The sequence below is a fragment of the Triticum dicoccoides genome, chromosome 7A (genome assembly GCF_002162155.2).
Source record: "Triticum dicoccoides isolate Atlit2015 ecotype Zavitan chromosome 7A, WEW_v2.0, whole genome shotgun sequence".
NCBI classification, from domain to species: Eukaryota; Viridiplantae; Streptophyta; class Magnoliopsida; order Poales; family Poaceae; genus Triticum; species Triticum dicoccoides.
This window is the reverse complement of record NC_041392.1, coordinates 46,484,125-46,506,145: the sequence shown is the minus strand read 5'-3', so window position 1 is coordinate 46,506,145 and position 22,021 is coordinate 46,484,125. Positions and strand designations below refer to the sequence as shown.

Genomic DNA, 22,021 nt, shown 5'->3' with positions numbered 1-22,021 from the left:
AACTCATTAGTTGCAATGCTTGCAAGGCTTTAAGTGATGTGCATTAGCGAGAAGGCCCAGAGATACCTCTCCGACGATCGGAGTGACAAATCCTAATCTCGAAATACGTCAACCCAACATGTACCTTTGGAGACACCTGTAGAGCACCTTTATAATCACCCAGTTACGTTGTGACGTTTGGTAGCACACAACGAAGTTACATAATCTCATAGTCATAGGAACATGTATAAGTCATGAAGAAAGCAATGGCAACATACTAAACGATCGGGTGCTAAGCTAATGGAATGGGTCATGTCAATCAGATCATTCAACTAATGATGTGATTCCATTAATCAAATGACAACTCTTTGTCTATGGTTAGGAAACATAACCATCTTTGATTAACGAGCTAGTCAAGTAGAGGCATACTAGTGACACTCTATTTGTGTATGTATTCACACATGTATTATGTTTCCGGTTAATACAATTCTAGAATGAATACTAAAATTTTATCATGATATAAGGAAATAAATAATAACTTTATTATTGCCTCTAGGGCATATTTCCTTCATCCGCAGCATGGCCGAAATCTGCCACATAGCAGAAATAAATCCTTGGAGTGACACGGCTATTTCCTTCAATGCCAGGGACAAACCTAAATTCCAAACAGCCCGAGCACCAGCCGCACTGGTCCTCAGCCCAATCGTGGACGGCTTTCAACTCACCATGGTACTCATGGACGGCGACAGCGGATTAAACCTCATCTATGAGGAAACTCTTCAAAAGATGGAAATAGACCGGAGCCGCATTGAGCAAAGTAGCACAACCTTTAGAGGAATCATCCCCAGTCAGGAAGCACGCTGTGCTGGAAAAATCACACTAGACGTGGTATTCGGCATGCCGGATAATTACAGGTCCGAAGAAATTACATTCCAAGTGGCCCCGTTCAGCAGCGGATACCACGCTCTATTAGGGCGGGAGGCGTTTACAATCTTCCAAGCCATACCCCATTACGGGTACATGAAGCTCAAAATGCACGGGCCCAACGGAATCATCACTCTTGCTAGTGATCTGGACATAGCACTCCGCGCCGAAAATAAGAAAACTGCACTGGCCCTTGAGGCACTATCCGAAGCCCTAGCGGCCGAAGAACTAACTGCGTGGCGCTCCACGGTGAACAGGGACGACGTGATACTCGATAAAAGATCCAATCCACCTCCTTTAAACCAGCAGACGAAATAGTCAAATTCCAAGTCCATCCAACAGACCCTAAAAAAACAGCTTCCATTGGGGCACAATTAAACCCTGATGTCGACGCCGCACTGCGAGAGTTCCTATGCGAGAACTGGGACATTCTTGCCTGGCACCCTTCAGACATGCCAGGAATCCCACGCAGGCTGGCTGAGCACAGCCTAAATATCCTAAAAGGATTCAAGCCAGTCAAGCAGGCTCTTCGACGTTTCTCCGAGCCTAAAAGACAAGCCATGGGAGAGGAACTAGCCAAGCTATTGGAGGCCAGATTCATCAGAGACATAAAACATCTGGACTGGCTAGCAAACCTGGTGATGGTACCAAAGAAGGAAAAATCCTGGCGCTTGTGCGTCGATTTTAAGGACCTTAACAGGCCTGCCCAAAGGATCCCTTCCCCCTCCCCCGCATCGATCAAATCATCGATGCTACCGCAGGACATGATTCATTGTGTTTCCTCGACACATACTCCAGCTACCATCAAATTAAAATGGCAGAGCCAGACCAAGCCGCAACGACATTCATCACACCATACGGCCCATTCTGCTTCAACACAATGCCCTTCGGGCTAAAAAACGCCGGGGCAACATATCAGCGCATGATTCAGACATGTCTGGCAAACCAGATCGGCAAAACAGTGGGGGCATACGTGGATGACGTGGTCGTTAAAACCAAGCATGTCGAAACTCTAGTAGATGACTTGAGGCTCACATTCGACAACCTCCGAACATATGACATCAAGCTCAATCCGGAAAAATGCGTTTTCGGCGTACCAGCCGGAAAGCTCCTGGGATTCATTGTCTCCAGTAGAGGTATTGAAGCTAATCCGGCCAAAATCTGAGCGTTGTCATAGTTGGCTACCCCAACAGACCTCAAACAAATACAAAAATTGACTGGATGCATGGCGGCTCTAAGCCGCTTTATCTCCCGCTTGGGAGAAAATGCATTACCCCTTTATCGCCTCCTCTGGCGCACCGAACACTTCGATTGGACGGACGCCGCCATGGTCGGACTCAACGAAATAAAAGCCATATTGGCAAAAAACCCAGTCCTGGCCGCGCCAAACATTAGTGAACCAATGCTATTGTACATTGCGGCAACTCATCAAGTAGTAAGCGCAGTGCTCGTCGTCGAGCGAGAAGTGGACGGACACAAATTCCCCCTTCAAAAGCCGGTTTACTATGTGTCCACTGTCCTTACTCCATGCAAATCACGGTACCCGCATTATCAAAAGATAGCGTACGCGGTATTTATGGCATCTCGGAAGCTGCGACACTACTTTCAAGAGTGTTCGATAACGGTAGCCTCGGAAGTACCACTTAACGATATTATAAACAACCGTGACGCGATGGGCCGGATTGCCAAATGGGCCATTGATCTCCTCCCGTTCGACATAACTTACAAGCCACGGTGAGCTATTAAGTCGCAAGTTTTGGCTGACTTCGTCGCTGAATGGATGGAAGCCGAACTCCCTAAAGAGTACGACACATATTCAAACTGGATCATGCACTTCGACGGCTCCAAAATGTTGGCTAGTCTGGGGGCTGGCGTCGTTTTGACGTCCCCAATAGGAGACACCGTTCAATACGTACTACAGATAATGTATACGGACTCCAACAACGCAGCCGAATATGATGCCCTTCTACATGGTCTCCGGATGGCAGTATCCATGGGCATTCAACGCCTAGAGGTGCGCGGGGATTCGAACCTCGCGATATCCCAAATAAATGGAGACTTCGATGCCAAGGATCCGAAAATGGCAGCTTATCGCAATGCCGTCCTAAAAATGTCAGCTCAGTTCGAGGGGCTCGAATTTCACCATGTGGCTCGGGAAAACAATCAGGCGGCGGATATCCTCGCCCACATCGGCGCAAAACGCGATGCGGTCCCTCCCAACATATTTCTGGAAAGGCTTTTCAAGCCATCCGTAGCATGGGAAGGGGACACCGGTAACAATAGTCCAGACTCGGCCAAAATACCCGATACTAAACTCTCTGACACAATCGGAGGCTCCGCCACCGAAATAACACAATCAACCCACGAAATAATGGCCATTATTGCCCCGTGGATAGAACCATTCCTGGCCTACCTAACTAGACAGGAATTTCCGGAGGACCAAAATGAGGCACGCTGCATAGTGCGGCGATCCAAGGCCTACAGGGTCCCTGAGGGAGAATTGTACAAAAAAAGCGCTACCGGAGTCATTCAAAGGTGCATCTCCGAAGAGGACGGGCGGAACCTTTTGCAGAAATTCACGCCGAACTCGGCGGTCATCACGCCGTAGCCCGGGCTCTTGTAAGCAAGGCCTTCCGTACATGATTCTATTGGCCAACGGCCCGGGCAGATGCACATGACTTGGTCCAACGTTGAGACGGTTGCCAGCTCTTTGCAAATCAAAGCCACATGCCACCCACCGCCCTCCAAACAATCCCCATTACATGGCCCTTCGCGGTCTGGGGGCTTGACATGGTTGGACCCCTTAAAGGGGGAACCCACAAGAAAAAAATACTTATTGGTCATGGTGGATAAATTCACCAAATGGATAGAGGCTAAACCGGTTAAAACAGCCGAATCCGGACCGGTGATAGATTTCATATCCGGGGTTGTACACCGTTACGGCGTCCCCCACAACATCATCACTGATAACGGCATGAACTTCACAGCCGACGAGGTAAAACTCTGGTGCAGCAAAATGGGCATCAAGCTCGATTATGCTTCAGTCTATCACCCACAAACCAACGGTCAAGTCGAACAAGCAAATGGTCTTATAATGAGCGGCATTAAACCCAGATTAGTGCGCTCCTTAACAGAGTCTGACACGCACTGGGTAGAGGAGCTCGAGTCCGTACTCTGGGGGCTGCGGACCATGCCGAATCGTAGTACTGGATATACACTGTTTTTTATGGTGTACGGCGCAGAGGCAGTCCTGCCCTGTGACATAATTCATGACTCACCTCGAGTGCGCATGTATGAAGAAAGAGAAGCCGAGCTCGATTGGCAAGACAGTCTGGACACCTTGGAGGAAGAGCGCGACGTAGCCAAAGCCCGTTCCGCATTTTACCAGCAACAGGATCGCAGATACCAAAGTAGAGAAGTACGGGCCAAAACTTATAACGTTGGCCAACTAGTTCTACGGCTGCCGGATAAGAAAAAGAACAAGCTCGAGCCCAAATGGGAACGTCCCTTCATTATCGACCAAGTTCTGACCGGTGGAGCATACCGACTGCGGGATGCATCGACTAGTCGACTCGAGCCGAACCCATGGAACGCAGCCAGGCTCCGAAGATTCTACGCCTAGCACCATACTTTATGTTAGTCCCCTCCCTTTGTCCATTTTCTGCATATGCATCATCTGTCTTGTTTGCCTTTCTTTCTTTTATTTCTCTAGGCCTTCAAGGGTCACCTTGTGCCTCACTCATACATCATAGATGTGCTAGCCACACTCTTCATACCTGGGGGCTTCTTTCACAGAAGCTTAAATTATTTACCTGGGCCTCACGCCCAACACATGTGTTATACTTCCGCATGTACCTTTTTTCACCATTATATGCATCGCTATGACTTAAGTTTTGGCCAAGCTGGGTTGCCTGGCTCTTGTATTTATGCCCTACGTTCCCGTTAATCCGGCTAGGGCATAAGGGGAGCACCTCTGCGATTGTTACCGTTGGGTCAGCCGGACGTGTACCTCAGACTGGGTGAAGCCGAAAGCTAGCGTTCTTAAGGGAATATTCGGTCGGTGAACAAAATATGACTTTTATTTATTATCCATATCTGCCCCCAAATGCCTTTTCTGCGCTTCTTGTTGCAGTCCGGACATGCACTTTAGGGCATGCTTACCCAGGGAAAGGAACCCTTAACGGAACTATTCTCTCTGGAAGATGTTTCTTACTACCCATGCAATATAACATAACTAGTTGGGCACTTGTCTGATAAAGCACTAATGACCCCTACGCCTGGTCTCCATGCATGCCTCGGTTCTTACATAACCGAGAGGGTATTCGGATACACTCTGGACTGTCGGGTCCCGAGGTTGAAGTGAAAAGGTCCGCCACGACAAACGATCTACAATCCAGCTAGAAGGCATTATACATGTCACTTTAAAATTACATAGTCAATTTGACTAGTTGAATTCCTCTTCAATACCATCCAACATGCTGTCTAGTCTACAGTCCTATTGGGAATACTTTGCGGCCAATTCTACTTGGCCGTACACTAAGCTCACAGTGATCTCCTTCCCATCGGGCCCCACAGGTCCGACTTCGGCCATGTGGTTCAGGTCAGCCTTCGTGTACCATGTCTTCACCATTGCCCAGGCTTCCCTGGCGCCCTGACGGCAGGCCGATATCTTCCATAATCGGAAGCGCCGCCGCGCTCCCTTTAGCTTTTCTGCAAGCTCTCCAAGGCCTTCGGGTATGGAGACGGATGGCCACAAGGCCTGGGCGACGCCTTGCATCACCTGCCGAACTCGTTCGTGCAGCTGTGCGAGCTTGGGAAGAAGGTCACCCGTTGAACCAGGCATTTCCTCGGCAGGATGACCTGTTAGCATACCTACAGACATAACTCTGTCAGCCAGCTTCCTCGCCGAACTCTTTTTCAAAGTTCGTTCAAGCACTTACTAAATATGCCACGTCGAAGCCGCCGATTCTCCTTAACAGAGTCCGACATATGGGCACGAACATCTTTTAGTTCCACGCCCAACTTGGTGTTGGCATCTAGGAGATCATTCTTCTCCTGCCTCACCCTCGTAAGCACGCTCTCCCCGGCCTTCAGCTAGCGTATGAGCTGTTGCTTATCCGGATTTACTCTAGCGTCATCTGCAATTTTATTGTCAGATCTGCATATACGCCGCATTCTAATATGATACTTATCATTCAAAGGATGTGTTACCAGAGGGGGTCTCTTTGGGTTCCCCTGCTGCGGCCAGTGCGGCCTGAAGTTGGGCTTTGCACTCTTCCAGCTCCTGGGACAGTTGAGTATTCTTTTCTGTAAGAACCTGCATAACAAATGATCCTTAAATCAGTTATCCTAACTGTTTCAAGTCTCAGGGGCTACTGATATGTATAATCATCAAATTTTCTCACCCGTATGTCTTTTACATACTGCTCCGTGGCTCTGGCTAGACCATTTTGAGCGGCACGGAGGTGCACGTCTCCCGAGTTGAAGGCATCCAATGCCTCTTGGGAGAAACAAGTGTCACGAAGAACAGTCCGGCGACGCCTGTGGTTCATGGCACTTTCCACCTCGAAATTGGTGGCGGACAGTTTGTCCGCATCCTCTGTCGGAGGAGCGCCCGGCGCATGCCTCGTATTCGTTCCCGCCTCCGAATCCGGCCTTGGAGCCTGGCTGGTGGAGGCGCGATTGGTAGCCTCTCCGGGTATAGTCCGGCGAGCGCTCTTTTTCCTGAAAGAAGGCATGGGCGTTAGTATGCCTCTGAGAATAATGGCTTGCAATAAAGACGGCGCGCTGTACCGCTGCACTGGTGTCTCAATCCGGACTGCGGGTCTTTTCAGCCCGCCTGGCCTCGCGGCCCCTTGTTGGCTAGTTACCACAGGCTCGGCCTTCTGCCCCGAGGACCTCCCCTGCAAAACACGGCTGTTATACGACAATCAAAAAAGCGCAAGGACGGATCCCTTTTTTAAGTGCTGGGACTTCGGTCTCAGTCACCTGTGAGGCTGGAACTAGCCCAGGGTAATCGTCCGTAATGGCCACCAAAGCGTTGTCATTACTCGATTGGTAAAATACCCCATCGATCAGCTCCACAGATATGTTCGGATCCTCCTGGGAGGCCGGATCAAGGGACCGTCCAGGGTCCTCGGGTTGTGGAGGAGGGATGTTTATCTCCTTTATAGCCTGGCGCAGCTCCTACGATGAAATCGCTAGACTGAATACTTAACTACGGGAATACAAAACGGATGGGCAAGAAAAAGTCTCCGCTTACCCAGCTCAGAGGATTGTACATAGAGAATCCGCCCTGCGGGTTGACACGAAGGAATTCCTCCTCTTCTCCCTTGTACAAAGTGGACAAGATCTTTATTAGATCAACAGCTGATCCCGGCCCTTTGCGGCCGTGGCGGGTGGCGTCATCCTCCCCGTTGAAATCCCACATGGGGTGGCCTCTATACTGGAGCGGCTGCACCCCCCGCATGATGCATATGGCCATGACCTCGATCATGGTCAATCCAGATCGAGCTAAAAAACTTATCTGGCTCATCAGGTAAAGAATGTCCCTGTCAACTTCCTCCAGGGAGCTCCGTGGACGCCAGCTCCGGCGCTTCTTCAAAGGGGCATTGTCGAACTCAGGAAGGCCGATCCGAATAGGATCCGGGAGGGGGACGTCTTCTATATAAAACCATTCTGAAGGCCAGTCTTCGGACGTCTTCTTTGGGGTTCCGGACAGGTATCCGGTCCCGGCAATACGCCACACTTCGGCTCCGCCCACTTGATATATTGACCCCTTCTGAGAACGGGGCACAAGGCAGAACAGCTTCTTCCACAGAGCGAAATGAGCCTCACAGCCCAAAAACAACTCGCAAAGGGCTACGAATCCCGCGATATGCAGCAGGGAGGCAGGCGTAAGGTTGTGCAACTGGAGGCCGTAGAACTCCAGGAGCCCCTAGAGAAACAGATGAATTGGGAATCCAAGCCCTCTTACCAAATAAGGGACAAGGTATACCCGTTCTCCCTTGGAGGGATTGGGAAGGCTCTCCGCTTGCTCTCCGCCATTATTGGTGGCAAGCCCGGCTCGAACCGGGACCATGTACGCTGGGGGAAGAAATCTCTTGGTCGGAAGCATCACTAATTTGCTGCGCGGGACGGAACATCTCTCCCAATCTCCAGGCTTGGAGCTAGGGGGCGAGAGGAGGAGCTGCGTCAACCGGCCATGATGGAATGGATCTCTGTCGGGTGCGCTCCGATGAAGGCTCGCCGAGGGAGGATGGTGTGATTTGGATCTGAATCCTTGTCTTTTTAATAGGCGGCTCATTCATACAGCTAGGGGGGTAAATGTGAAAACGCCCTGGCTCTTTACATTCGCTCGACACGTGGAAAGTGACCATTATTAGGCATGGAAGCCAAGGAGTGCAACATTCACAAGAGACCGGACACTATTTCGACAGGTACACAGAATTTGGAGAGGAACCCGCCTTGCAATGCTGAAGACAATACTGCGCGCTGGAATCATCGTCATTGAAGCCTGGTTCGGGGGCTACTGAGGGAGTCCTGGATTAGGGGGTCTCCGGACAGCCGTACTATCTCCATTGGCCGGACTGTTAGACTATGAAGATACAAGATTGAAGACTTCGTTTCGTGTCCGGATGGGACTCTACTTGGCGTGGAAGGCAAGCTAGGCAATACGGATATGAATATCTCCTCCTTTGTAACCGACCTTGTGTAACCCTAACCCTCTCCGGTGTCTATATAAACTGAAGGGTTTTAGTCCGTAGGACAACAACCATAACATACAATCATACCATAGGCTAGCTTCTAGGGTTTAGCCTCTCTGATCTCGTGGTAGATCTACTCTTTTACTACCCATATCAATAATATTAATCAAGCAGGACGTAGGGTTTTACCTCCATCAAGAGGGCCTGAACCTGGGTAAAACATCGTGTCCCCTGCCTCCTGTTACCATCTGGCCTAGACGCACAGTTCGGGACCCCCTACCCGAGATCCGCCGGTTTTGACACCGACAGGTGGACTCATATGGAATAACTTTGGGGTTTATGGAATTGGATGCACAAGCAGTATTCCCGCTTAGTACATGTGAAGGCTAGAAAAAGGCTGGGAAGCGACCTGCTAGAGAGCGACAACAGTCATGAACACACATTAAAATTAGTCAACACCGAATGCAAGCATTAGTAGGATATAATGCACCATGAACATAAATATCATAGAGGCTATGTTGATTTTGTTTCAACTAGATGCGTGAACATGTGCCAAGTCAAGCCACTCGAATCGTTCAAAATAGGATACCACCCTATCATACCACATCACAACCATTTTAATAGCATGTTGGCACGCAAGGTAAACCATTATAAGCTCCTAGCTAATTAAGCATGAAATAAGCAACTATAATCTCTAATTGTCATTGCAAACATGTTTATTCATAATAGGCTGAATCAGGAACGATGAACTAATCATATTTACAAAAACAAGAGAGGTCGAGTTCATACCAGCTTTTCTCATCTCAATAAGTTCATCATATAATCATCATTATTGCCTTTCATTTGCACGACCGAATAGTGTGGATAATAATAATAGTGCACGTGCATTGGACTAAGCTGGAATCTGCAAGCATTCAATTTAAGAGAGAAGACAAGGTAATATGGGCTCTTTGTTAGATCAACAATAATGCATATAAGAGCTACTTTAACATTTTAATCATGGCCTTCTCCTCTCGACCCCCAAAGAAAAGAAACAAAACTATTTACACGAGAAAGCTCCAGAAATCTTTTTGGGTTTTCTTTTTAATTACTACTACAAGCATGGAAAGTAATCTAATTAAAAGCTACAACTAATTTTTTTTGTTTTTCTTAAGGTTTATTAAACACACAAGAAGAAAGCATAAAAAGGAAAATAAACTAGCATGGATGATACAATGAAAAAGTATGAGCACCGACAACTAGCAATGAGTGTGTGAACATGAATGTAATGTCGGTGAGAAATACGCACTCCCCCAAGCTTCGACTTTTGGCCTAATTAAGTTGGTCTATGGCCACGGCTGGCCTGGCGGATATCCAAAGTAATAGTTGGGGTCGTACTGAGATGCAGCGGCTATTGCATCTTGGGCTGCAGTATGGAGGCGAGTTGTCTCCACCCTCCTCTCGTACTCGGTCGCCTCCTCCCTCATTATAACATATCTCCCTTTTGCCTGAAAGTCAAAGAAAGTAGGAGCAGGGAGAGCGACGTGATAGATGCGTCGTCTGTCAAAGATTAGTCAGTACTGGAGAAACTAATCGTTCCTCTCAACAAACTGATGACGAACCATAGCATCATAATCTAAATAAACAGGAGGCAACTCAATATCATACCCACGTATGGGTATATCAAGAAAATTAGCTAGACGGGTTACATAAATTCCACCAAAGAAATCTCCATTAAATATATTATTATGCAACCTACGTGCAACAATGGCTCCCAAATTATAATGTTTATCTCCTAATACAGCACTCCTAAGAACACTGAGGTCAGGGGCACACATGTGACATGCTTCATCCTTACCATTTATGCACCTACCTATGAAGAGAGCAAAATAATGTATAGTAGGAAAATGAATGCTCCATATGGTAGCTTGTGTTATATCTCTAGATTCCCCCACAGTTATACTAGCAAGAAATCTCTAAACTCAGATTTGTGAGGCTCACTAGTGCTGCCCCATTGTGGAAGTTTGCAAGCAGTATTAAAATCCTCTAAGTCCATAGTATAAGATTTTTCATAAAGATCAAATAGGACAGTTTGAGAATTGTGTGATGATGAAAATTCAAACCTTCTCATAAAGGAATCAGTGAGATAGTGGTATTGGCGGCACTTATCTACCTCGAAGATTTCAAGATCGGCATTACGCACATACGCGTTAAATTCTTCCTTGATTCCTGCTCGATTCATAAAGTCCTCTGACAGCCATTCACAAGCCCGCACCTGGGCTTCCCTCGGTGGTTCATCGCCGGCATCGCGTATTGCGAGACTGGATCCTTGCTTCCTTGAAGGACCACCTTGGTACATTTTCCTAAACATATTTCTTCCTCTGAAAAATTTCTGAATTTTTTAGTAACTTCAAAATAAAAGTGAACCAAACTCAACAAAATTGATAGCAACTACTCCCACAAGTGCCTAGAGGATATATCATGCATTGAACCTACTTTTGACCATATAAATTTGACATGCATGCTCAAGAACATGGTCAATGAATAAATCACTAGAACAAAAACTAATTAGACCATTGGAGGAGTCACATACCAAAGAACAATCCCCCAAAGCAGTTTTGTGAATGGAGCTTTGAGCTAGGAGATCGAAAATGGCAGCAAGATGAACTTGGACTCGGGTTTGAGCTGGCTAGTGATGTTTGTGGGAGGAAGAAGGAGTGTGTGGTAGCTGGAATAAGTGGAGGGGAGCCACCGTGGGCCCACAAGGCAGGGGGCGCGCCCAGGGGGTAGGGCGCGCCCTCCAGCCTCATGGCCAGGTGCTTGCTCCCCCTGTTGTGTTCTCAGTGCCATATATTCTCAAATATTCCAAAAAAACATATTTAAATTTCAGGGCATTTGGAGAACTTTTATTTTCGGGGTATTTTTTTTATTGCATGGATAATTCAGAAAACAGACAGAAATTACTATTTTTGCTTTATTTAATATAAATAACAGAAAGTAAAAAGAGGGTACAGAGAGTTGTGTTTTCTAAATTCATCCATCTCATGCTCATCAAAAGGAATCCACTAACAAGGCGTTGATCAGGTCTTGTTAACAAACTCATTCCGAATAACATGGAACCGGAGAATTTTCGAATAACACTAGGTTACCTCAACGGGGATATGCATGTCCCCAGCAATAAGGATATCATATTTCTTCTTGACAGTAGGAAGAGGAAATTCAAAACCTCCAAAAATAATCGATGGGGTTTTTCCAATAGAGTTTATACTATGAACTTGAGGTTGTTTCCTCGGAAAGTGTACCGTATGCTCATTACCATTAACATGAAAAGTGACATTGCTTTTGGTGCAATCAATAACAGCCCCTGCAGTATTCAAAAAGGGTCTTCCAAGAATAATAGACATACTATTGTCCTCGGGGATATCAAGAATAACAAAGTCCGTTAAAATGGTAACGTTTGCAACCACAACAGGCACATCCTCACAAATACCGACAGGTATAGCAGTTGATTTGTCAGCCATTTGCAAAGATATTTCAGTAGGTGTCAACTTATTCAAATCAAGTCTATGATATAAAAAGAGAGGCATAACACTAGCACCGGCTCCAAGATCACATAAAACAGTTTTAACATAGTTTCTTTTAATGGAGCATGGTATAGTTGGTACTCCGGGATCTCCCAGTTTCTTAGGTATTCCACCCTTAAAAGTATAATTAGCAAGCATGGTGGAAATTTCAGCTTCCGGTATCTTTCTTTTATTAGTAACAATATCTTTCATGTACTTAGCATAAGGATTCATTTTAAGCATATCAGCCAAACGCATACGCAAGAAGATAGGCCTAATCATTTCAGCAAAGCGCTCAAAATCCTCATCATCCTTTTTCTTGGATGGTTTAGGAGGAAAAGGCACGGGTTTCTGAACCCATGGTTCTCTTTCTTTACCATGCTTTCTAGCAACAAAGTCTCTCTTATCATAACATTGATTCTTTGATTGTGGGTTATCAAGATCAACAGCAGGTTCAATCTCCACTTCATTGTCATTACTAGGTTGAGCATCAACATGAACATCATTATTAACATTATCACTAGGTTCATGCTCATTACCAGATTGTGTTTCACCATCAGAAATAGAAATATCATTGGGATTCTCACGTGTGTCATCAACATGTTCACTAGAAGCATGCAAAGTCCTATCATTTTTCTTTTTCTTCCTCTTAGAAGGACTAGGTGCATCAATATTATTTCTCTGAGAATCTTGCTCAATTCTCTTAGGATGGCCCTCAGGATACAAAGGTTCCAGAGTCATTTTACCACATCTAGGCATACCTCTAACAGCATTATCATTTTTCTTACTATTTAATTCACTGAGCAAATCATTCTGAGCTTTAAGTACTTCTTCTACTTGAGTGGTAACCATAGAAGCATGTTTTACTAATCAGTTTTAGTTCACCTTTACCATTAGCCATATAATCACTCAAGTGTTCAATCATATAAGCATTATGTTTCAATTGTCTACCAACATAAGCATTAAAATCTTCTTGCTTAACCATAAAGTTATCAAACTCATCTAACCATTGGCTAGCAAACTTAGTAGGGGGGATTTTAGCTTTATCATATCTATAGAGAGAATTTACCTTTACTACCTGTGTCGGGTTATCAAGACCATGTATTTCTTCAACAGGCGTTAAATTAAGACCATGTATTTCTTCAATAAGAGGTAAATTCTTAACATCTTCAGCTTTAATACCTTTTTCTTTCATAGATTTCTTTGCCTCTTGCATATCTTCAGGACTGAGAAATAGAATACCCCTTTTCTTCGGAGTTGGCTCAGGAGTTGGTTCAGGAAGTGTCCAATTATTTTCATTGGTCAACATATTATTCAATAAAATTTCAGCTTCATCTGGTGTTCTTTCCCTGAAAACACAACTATCCAGGTGGTCTCTGGAAGCATCGGTTAGTCCATTATAAAAGATATCAAGTATTTCATTTTTCTTAAGAGGATGATCAGGCAAAGCATTAAGTAATTGGAGAAGCCCCCCCCCCCCCCAAGCTTGTGGGATACTCTCTTCTTCAATTTGCACAAAATTATATATTTCCCTTAAAGCAGCTTGTTTCTTATGAGCAAGGAAATATTTAGCAGAGAAGTAATAAATCATATTCTGGGGACTACGCACACAACCATGATCAAGAGAATTAAACCATATCTTAGCATCACCCTTTAATGAGAACGGAAATATCTTAAGGATATAAAAGTAGCGAGTTTTCTCATCATTAGTGAACATGGTGGCTATATCATTTAATTTAGTAAGATGTGCCACAACAGTTTCAGATTCATAGCCATAGAAAGGATCAGATTCAACCAAAGTAATTATATCAGGGTCGACAGAGAATTCATAATCCTTATCAGTAATAAAGATAGGTGAAGTAGCATAAGGAGGATCATATTTCATTCTAGCATTCAGAGTTTTTTGTTTCAGCTTAGCTAATAATTTCTTAAGATCACTCCTATCATTGCAAGCAAGAAAATCTCTAGAAGTTTCTTCATCCATAACATAGCCCTCAAGCACAACAGGTAATTCATATCTAGTGGGAGAATCTTCATCATCACTTTCATCAATATTATCAGTTTCAATAATTTCATTCTCTCTAGCCCTAGCAAGTTGTTCATCAAGAAATTCACCAAGTGGCACAGTAGTATCAAGCATAGAAGTAGTTTCATCATAAGTATCATGCATAGCAGAAGTGGCATCATCAATAGCATGCGGCATATCAGAATTAATAGCAGAAGCGGATTTAGGTGTCGCAAGCTTACTCAAAACATAAGGTGAATCAAGTGCAGAGCTAGATGGCAGTTCCTTACCTCCCCTCGTAGTTGAGGGATAAATCTTGGTACTTGGATCTTTCAAGTTCTTCATAATGATAAGTAGATATAAATCCTAAGTGACTCAAAGAATAGAGCTATGCTCCCCGGCAACTGTGCCAGAAAATAGTCTTGATAACCCACAAGTATAGGGGATCGCAACAGTTTTGAGGGTAGAGTATTCAACCCAAATTTATTGATTCGACACAAGGGGAGCCAAATAATATTCTCAAGTATTAGCAGCTGAGTTGTCAATTCAACCACACCTAGAAACTTAATATCTGCAGCAAAGTGTTTAGTAGCAAAGTAATATGACAGTAGTGGTAACGGTGGTAAAAGCTAACGGCAGCAAAAATAATATTTTTTGGTGTTTTATAGTGATTATAACAATAGCAACGGAGAAGTAAATAAGCGAAGAATAATATATGGAAAGCTCGTAGGCAATGGATCGGTGATGGAGAATTATGCCAGATGTGGTTCATCATGTAACAGTCATAACATAGGGTGACACAGAACTAGCTCCAATTCATCAATGTAATGTAAGCATATATTCCGAATATAGTCATACGTGATTATGAAAAAGAACTTGCATGACATCTTTTGTCCTACCCTCCCGTGGCAGCAGGGTCCTAGCGGAAACTAAGGGATATTAAGGCCTCCTTATAGTAGAGTACCGGACCAAAGTATTAACACATAGTGAATACATGAACTCCTCAAACTACGATCATCACCGGGAGTGGTCCCGATTATTGTCACTTCGGGGTTGCCGGATCATAACACATAATAGGTGACTATAGACTTGCAAGATAGGATCAATAACTATCATATATTGATGAAAACATAATAGGTTCTGATCTGAAATCATGGCACTCGGGCCCTAGTGACAAGCATTAAGCATAGCAAAGTCATAGCAACATCAATCTCAGAACATAGTGGATACTAGGGATCAAACCCTAACAAAACTAACTCGGTTACATGATAAATCTCATCCAACCCATCACCGTCCAGCAAGCCTACGATGGAATTACTCACGCATGGCGGTGAGCATCATGAAATTGGTGATGGAGGAACGTTGATGATGATGATGGCGGCGGATTCCCCTCTCCGGAGCCCCGAACGGACTCCAGATCAGCCCTCCCGAGAGAGCTTAGGGCTTGACGGCAGCTCCGTATCGTAAAACGCGATGAATCCTTCTCCCTGATTTTTTTTCTCCCCGAAAGTGAATATATGGAGTCAAGGTTGAGGTCGGTGGAGCGTCAGGGGGCCCATGAGGCAGGGGGGCACGCCCAGGGGGGTAGGGCGCGCCCCCACCCTCGTGGACAGGTGAAGGCCCCCCTGACGTGGGTTCTTCTTCCAGTATTTTTTTATATATTCCAAAAGAATTCCCCGTTGATTTCCAGGTCATTCCGAGAACTTTTATTTCTGCACAAAAATAACACCATGGCAATTCTGCTGAAAACAGCGTCAACCCGGGTTAGTTCCATTCAAATCATGCAAGTTAGAGTCCAAAATAAGGGCAAAAGTGTTTGGAAAAGTAGATACGACGGAGACGTATCAGCTACCAGCCCAGGTTTATTCTGGTCATCGGTCGTGTATGGTCCACACACACTCATGTGGGGCTGGTCGGAGGACTCGTGGCTCCCGATTGAGAGGGAGTTCATGTCGTCGTTGATGGTGCGGTTGATCTTCTGTAGTTGCTTGTGCTCCATCCGCTGCCCCCCGGTTTGAGATTTCGCGTCATTGTTGAAGAAGAACACGCCGCTGCCAGGCGGCTCTCATGAGGTAGCTTGTTCAGCCGATCTCTGAGATCCTCACCATGAAATGCCGCACCATGCAAATATCTTGGGTCTCTCGGTCTCTTGACGAAGTCCCTTTCTCTGTCAGAACTCGGTGGATATCTTGGTTCTCTCGACCTCCCAATGGAGTCCCTCTCTTTGTCAGAACTCACACTCGGGCTAGGGCTCTGTGGGTGCTGTGGAGGTTGGTCTCCAAGAATGTCCCCTCCCCCATCTAGCTGGGTTGAGTAGTGAGACCAAGTGGAATATGACCCATGGAAAAAAATCAATGAAATTTCGGAAACTTTGGTGGGCCAGTACTGGCCAAAAAAAATCCCATAAAAAATGCTTTTCCTTGATTTGACCTAAAACCCAAGTGAAATCAAATGAATTTCTTTTACAAACGATATAATAGATCCAAACCAATAGATACACGTGTCAATAAGTCATTGGACAAAAAATCAACCTAAACCGAAATGAAAAACAAATGTTGGTGTTTGATTAGTCATTAGGCAATCCTAAATATTTATATTCAGTAAATTTATCATGCTTTCTGCACATGCATAAATGCAAGAGTTTTTTGGCGGGCAATGGCGAATAAATGGACGCTATCGGATGTCTCCTCCATCAAACGGTCCAAGGATGATTGGTTCATTCAGCTTGTCTGCTAGTTTGACGAACCTACAAGGTGCGAGTACTGATGCTCTTTTGGAGAATCTGGTATGTACGTAATGAGCTGGTTCATTATAAACATGCACCTCCAATTGAAGTTTCTGTCAGATTCCTCTCAAGCTATTTGGCCTCTTTAAAAACTATAATGATTTGTATTGTTTTCCTCACACAGCTCATGCATGCAATAATATGCTTACTGTTGGCACCATTTGGAGACCCCCGATTGATGGTCGGGTTAAACTATAAAATACTGAAGGTTCTATCCAAGATGGTGTTGGAGGGACAGGTATGCTGCTTCGAGATCATTTGGTGCCAACATCTTCAGCTCGTGCGGGCATCTTTTCTTATGCAATGATGTGCTGGAACGTGATATCTTAGCAATTCGAGAGGGCCTCATTTTAGCTTTGCAATGGAGTAGCCTGCCAATTGATGACATTGAAAGTGATAGTTTGGAGGCAGTCACCATGGTGAGAAGCGGAGATACAAATTAAAGTATGCTTTTCTCATTCGAGAGATTAAAGCTAGCATGTCCTAATGTAATTCTTGTATTATTCATATTTGTCGTAGTTGTAACTTGTAACTCTTCTAGTCATACTTTGGCAAACTTTGGTAGAGTTCAAGGCCGAACTATGGTATGGCTTGGGTCTGGACCAAAGGACGTTCTGGACACTGTCGAGCTTGATTATATTCTTTGATTGAGCAATACAAGATTTATTTCACACAAAATGGATTTTTTATTAAAAAAAAGGTGTAACTAGGTCTCAGTTGACTGAGAATTAACCAAGTTTCACAGTCAAGTAACATAATATGCAAGAGAGAAAAAAATTGATTTTTTTTGTGCGGATCTCAGTGTAAAATCTTACGAATATATCATCGACTGAGACTTCGACCGGGACTTAGCAAGATTGTAAAAAAATCAGGAAAACCCTCCCGTCTCCTGCTTCCTGCATCGATTGATCATTGATGCACAGCCATCTACTATTATTTCAATATGATGCACAGCCATCGATTGATGCATATCAGCGTACCCGGTAGAAACCCGGATCGCTAGAAAGATCACTCCCTCTACTATTATTTCAATATGACGAAGTAGGAAAGTGCACTCATAGTATCGACAGAACAAGTGTGCTCGGTCGAGTCAGTCACTCGCGGCGTGGAGGAAGGTGAGGCCTGCCGCATGGAGCTTGTCGGCGACGATGTCGTCTAGGCGTCGCGCCATCTCCGGCGTCATGTGGTTCACCCAGTCGCCGGCCACGCCCTTCCTGAACAGCGCGTCACGCGGGATCGGGAGTCCGGCATTCATGTGGCCCGTCTTGTTGGCTTCCAGGGTCTTGAGGTGCCCGAAGCTGCAGAGGTTGACGATGTCGTGAACGACGCCGGCATCCTCCTCCGCGCCGGAGAAAGGCAGCCCCACGAACCGCGCCAGCTCCCGGACGTGCCCGGCGGGGTCGCGCAGCAGCTCCTCGTACCGCAGGAAGAGCACGCCGTCCGGCCTGGCCGCGCTGGCGCTCCAGTAGCCGGCGATGTGGTCCCACACCGGCCCGTACCCCACCGCGCCGCCGCACACGGCCTCGAAGACGTCGGCTAGCGGCAGCTCCGGATGCAGCCGCCGGTGGAAGTGCCACAGCGAGACGACCATGTCCTTGGGCTCCCTGCAGACGTACACGACCTTGCACCCGCCCCCGCCGGGCATCATGGCCAGCGGCATGTGCGTGTTCATGAGGCGCGGGGACGGCAGCGCCGCGAGCCTGGCCTCCCCGCGGCGGCTGCCGAAGAGGGCCTCCAGGAAAGGGACGCACTGGTGCGGGTTGAGGCGTAGCAGCGGGTGCCCGGCGCCGGCGGCGGGGTGGGCGCGCCGTGCCATGGTGGCGAACGTGAGGGCGTTGACCCACGTGGTGCCGCACTTGGGGAAGCTGGCGACGACGACGTCGTCCGGGCGGGGCTCGAAGCGGCGCTGTAGGGCGACGGCCACCGGGACGGACCACTCGGGGCCGGCCCATAGGCCGGGGCAACGGGGCAACCGCCCTGGGCCCCCGGGAGGTAGGGGCCCCAGCTCAGGTAGTAGTACAGTTTATGTATTAGGATATTTTTGTCTTTAGGTCCAGAAAAATAAGAGGAAAAAAAAGAAAGCCCAAGCCCACCACGTAGGTAGTACTCACGGACGGAAAGAAACCATCGCTAGTTCGCTCCGCTGCGGCAGCACTCCATTGATCTCGTCGAGCTCCAGTCTCTTCGCCTCCTCCCCCAAATTCTCCAATCCCAGAGAACAGCACCACCGCTCCCATGCACTTTCAAATTCGAGGTGCCGCTCCCTTGCACCCATTAATGGAGACTGATGGTGCTATTCTCTTTCCCAATCATCTCTCTTTGCATCCTCAACCTTCCCCATCAAGTAGACATTTGAGACATCACCGCATCAGAGATGGTACGTCTCCCTCCAATTCTTCTCTTCCTAGTTCATACTCTTCTGTTGGCCTGTAATTCAAAGCTTCTTTGGATCCAGGGATGAGAAGGGGGATGGGGAATGAGTGTTTCAGCCTTGCAGATCTGGGAAGCTACATCGACAATTCGACATCAAGCCATATGCTCATATTCAGGTGCTTTTGTTTCCTGTATTGACTGTTTTTCTACAATTGTTTGGTGACATACCTTTTTAAAAATGGTTACCAATGAGAAAAGGAAGTGAAAAAAACTTAAGAGATGAACTGGTAAACTCACCGAAAGCTTCAATTGACATTTTTATAGAAAAGGAAGTTAGAAACGGCTGTTCTTCGAATAACTTGAAGTGTTCAGAAGTATATTTGGCTTCTTACTTAGCTCAAAAGACTTTTATTGAATGATATTTAATTACGCAAATGCTGTGCTAAATTTGTAGAAACGGTTTCTCAAAATTATGTTGAATCAGATGATCTCTTCTCGGAATTACGACTACGACAAATGACTATACCAGAATCTGATGTGCCATTGCGTGCTATGGAGATTTTCGAGTTTGTTAGAGACATAGACTCTTTTCCAAATATATTAATAGCTTATCGAATTCTATTTGTTGTAGCATTCACTGTAGCATCAGCTGAACGCAGTTTCTCAAAGTTCAAGTTATTGAGAAATTATTTGAGATTATCAATGTCATAGGAAAGATTGAATGGTCTTGCTACTTTATGCATTAGGAAAGCAAAGTAGGATGAAATAAATATTGATGCACAGATCTGATCATCGTATTCAGGAAGCTTTGGAGACGTTTTCTTCGGGTGAAGACATCGAGTAACAAACAAATTGAAAAAAATAGAATCTAATGTAAGCTCTCATGCGTTAACATTATATCTCATGATAACACAAACGCTTCCAATTGCTATCAGTTTGGACAAGGTTTTCATACTTAGAAGAGCGAGGTGATTGTCTCTTTATGCCCCTTAGAAGAGCGATCTTTTGTAGAACTATATTGTTTCCATGCTATTAAAATGTAGTTCTCTAGACCATGAATCTATGCTATGTACTGAATTGCTTTCGAAATAGAATGCATTCTGAATTTTTATTTGTCCATAAGGGCCCCATTTTGTTGTCTCGCCCCGGGGCCCTGAATATATATGGACCGGCCCTCCACTCCGGCAGCCAGAAGCCGTCGTAGAGACGGAGGCTCGACAGGCCCTTGGGCCTCGGCGCGCTTGGCAGGGTGGAAACAAGGTCGTCGGGGTCGGCGTGCTCCTCCGGGAGCTGCTCCGGCACGCCGGAGACCAAGCCCGAGTCGGCTTCGACGTCCGCGAAAGGGACGGGCCCGAGCGGGGCACCAGGCGCCTTCGCCATTGACGATGATGTTGATAAGAAGAGTCTGGAGTCTGGAGTATGGAGTGGACAGCAGCAGCAGCAGCAGTACTATGCCTGCTATATGTTCTTGCATTCGTTCAGTGAGAGCCTATACAAATAGATAAAGGAGCATCAGCTAGACAGCGCACGTGGAGCACGCGCCTCTCGGCACATCTCACCTACCCTGTGCACAATAGAGACATACTGTACGAAAGTGCATAGGAGCACTCGGCGACTCCGTTCACCGAAATCTAACTCATTCACTGGCATCGGGAGTCGCATCTTCTATAGTAGCCAGTCTGTATTACAAATTTGTGCGACATGTATCTCTCATAAGCTTTCATGTATCTATGCTGATATTAAATGTACTGACCTTCCCACGACACCCATTCTTCCCATCTGTTCTTCCCCTGAATCCTCTTGTACAGCTCCTACCCCTTCTACTTCTTCCCCACTTATTCTTGCTACTTGGAACCAAGCCCATAGGAATTAGGAAGACCATGTCAGCCCTGACCGTCGTCCGAGCTTGCCGGGTCCTCCGCAGCCACTGCCGGTGACACCATGTTGGCCCTGGCCACCGACATCATCTCATGCGTTCTAGCGGCCAGCCACAACCTGTGAGAAGAAAACCAGGAGGAAACCTATGCCACCATGACGAGGAAATCAAGGTAGCTCTCGTATGTGTTTGCCACGTTCTGCGCACCGCGTCTACTTTGGGCGCCGACTGCATGTTCTTCGTGACCACGGCCAGCGACAATATCGCCGCCGGCATCACTTCCTAGCACGACATGAGGTGGCCGCCTGTACATCGTTCCATCCTAGTCGTCCCGTCGTCATCAAGCTTGCATAATCGTCGTTCACGTCCTGGTCATCCCGGTCGCCGCCAAGCTCGGCATGGTCGTGCTTCTCCTCAAACAGTGTCGTGTAGGTCGTGCTATCCATGTTTGAGGTCCTGTGCATCCTAGCCGTGGCCGGCGTCCTTGACCTGGGCTTGCGTCATGGCCGTGGCCAGCGTCCTTGATCTCGGCTTGCGTATGGCCAGCGCCTGCCCTGACCCGGTCCCTACCACGGCCATGAACTTGCTCCACTCCGCTTCAGGCGAGCAAGCTCACATGTGAGACAACAGACATACACTGTATACTAGTAGAGTGCCCGTGCGTTGCCACGGGCTCTTAAAATAGTTTGCAAGAGTTACATATTGAATACCACACATACAAATAATATAACACAAACACAATTATTGAATAATTGAAATTCATTTTTGCAATGTAAATTGATAAAAAAAGATTAACGACATGTCCATGTAACGATGTTCGACCTTAACATC

At 46.3% G+C, this 22,021-nt stretch overlaps 1 protein-coding gene across 1 annotated transcript; it reads right to left on the bottom strand.

Moving 5' to 3' along the window:
• Positions 1-18,010: 18,010 nt before the first annotated feature.
• Positions 18,011-20,724, bottom strand: LOC119328313 (cytosolic sulfotransferase 5-like). The gene is made up of 3 exons (XM_037601317.1): positions 20,495-20,724; position 19,900; positions 18,011-18,877 (listed from the first exon to the last, which is right to left on the bottom strand). Exons 1-3 carry the CDS (start codon positions 20,692-20,694, stop codon positions 18,032-18,034), a joined length of 1,047 nt encoding a protein of 348 aa, XP_037457214.1. The 5' UTR covers positions 20,695-20,724; the 3' UTR covers positions 18,011-18,031.
• Positions 20,725-22,021: the final 1,297 nt, after the last annotated feature.

Coding starts and splice junctions, on each gene's coding strand:
- LOC119328313 (XM_037601317.1), bottom strand. CDS start 20,694: ATGGCGAAGGCGCCTGGTGCCCCGCTCGGGCCCGTCCCTTTCGCGGAC.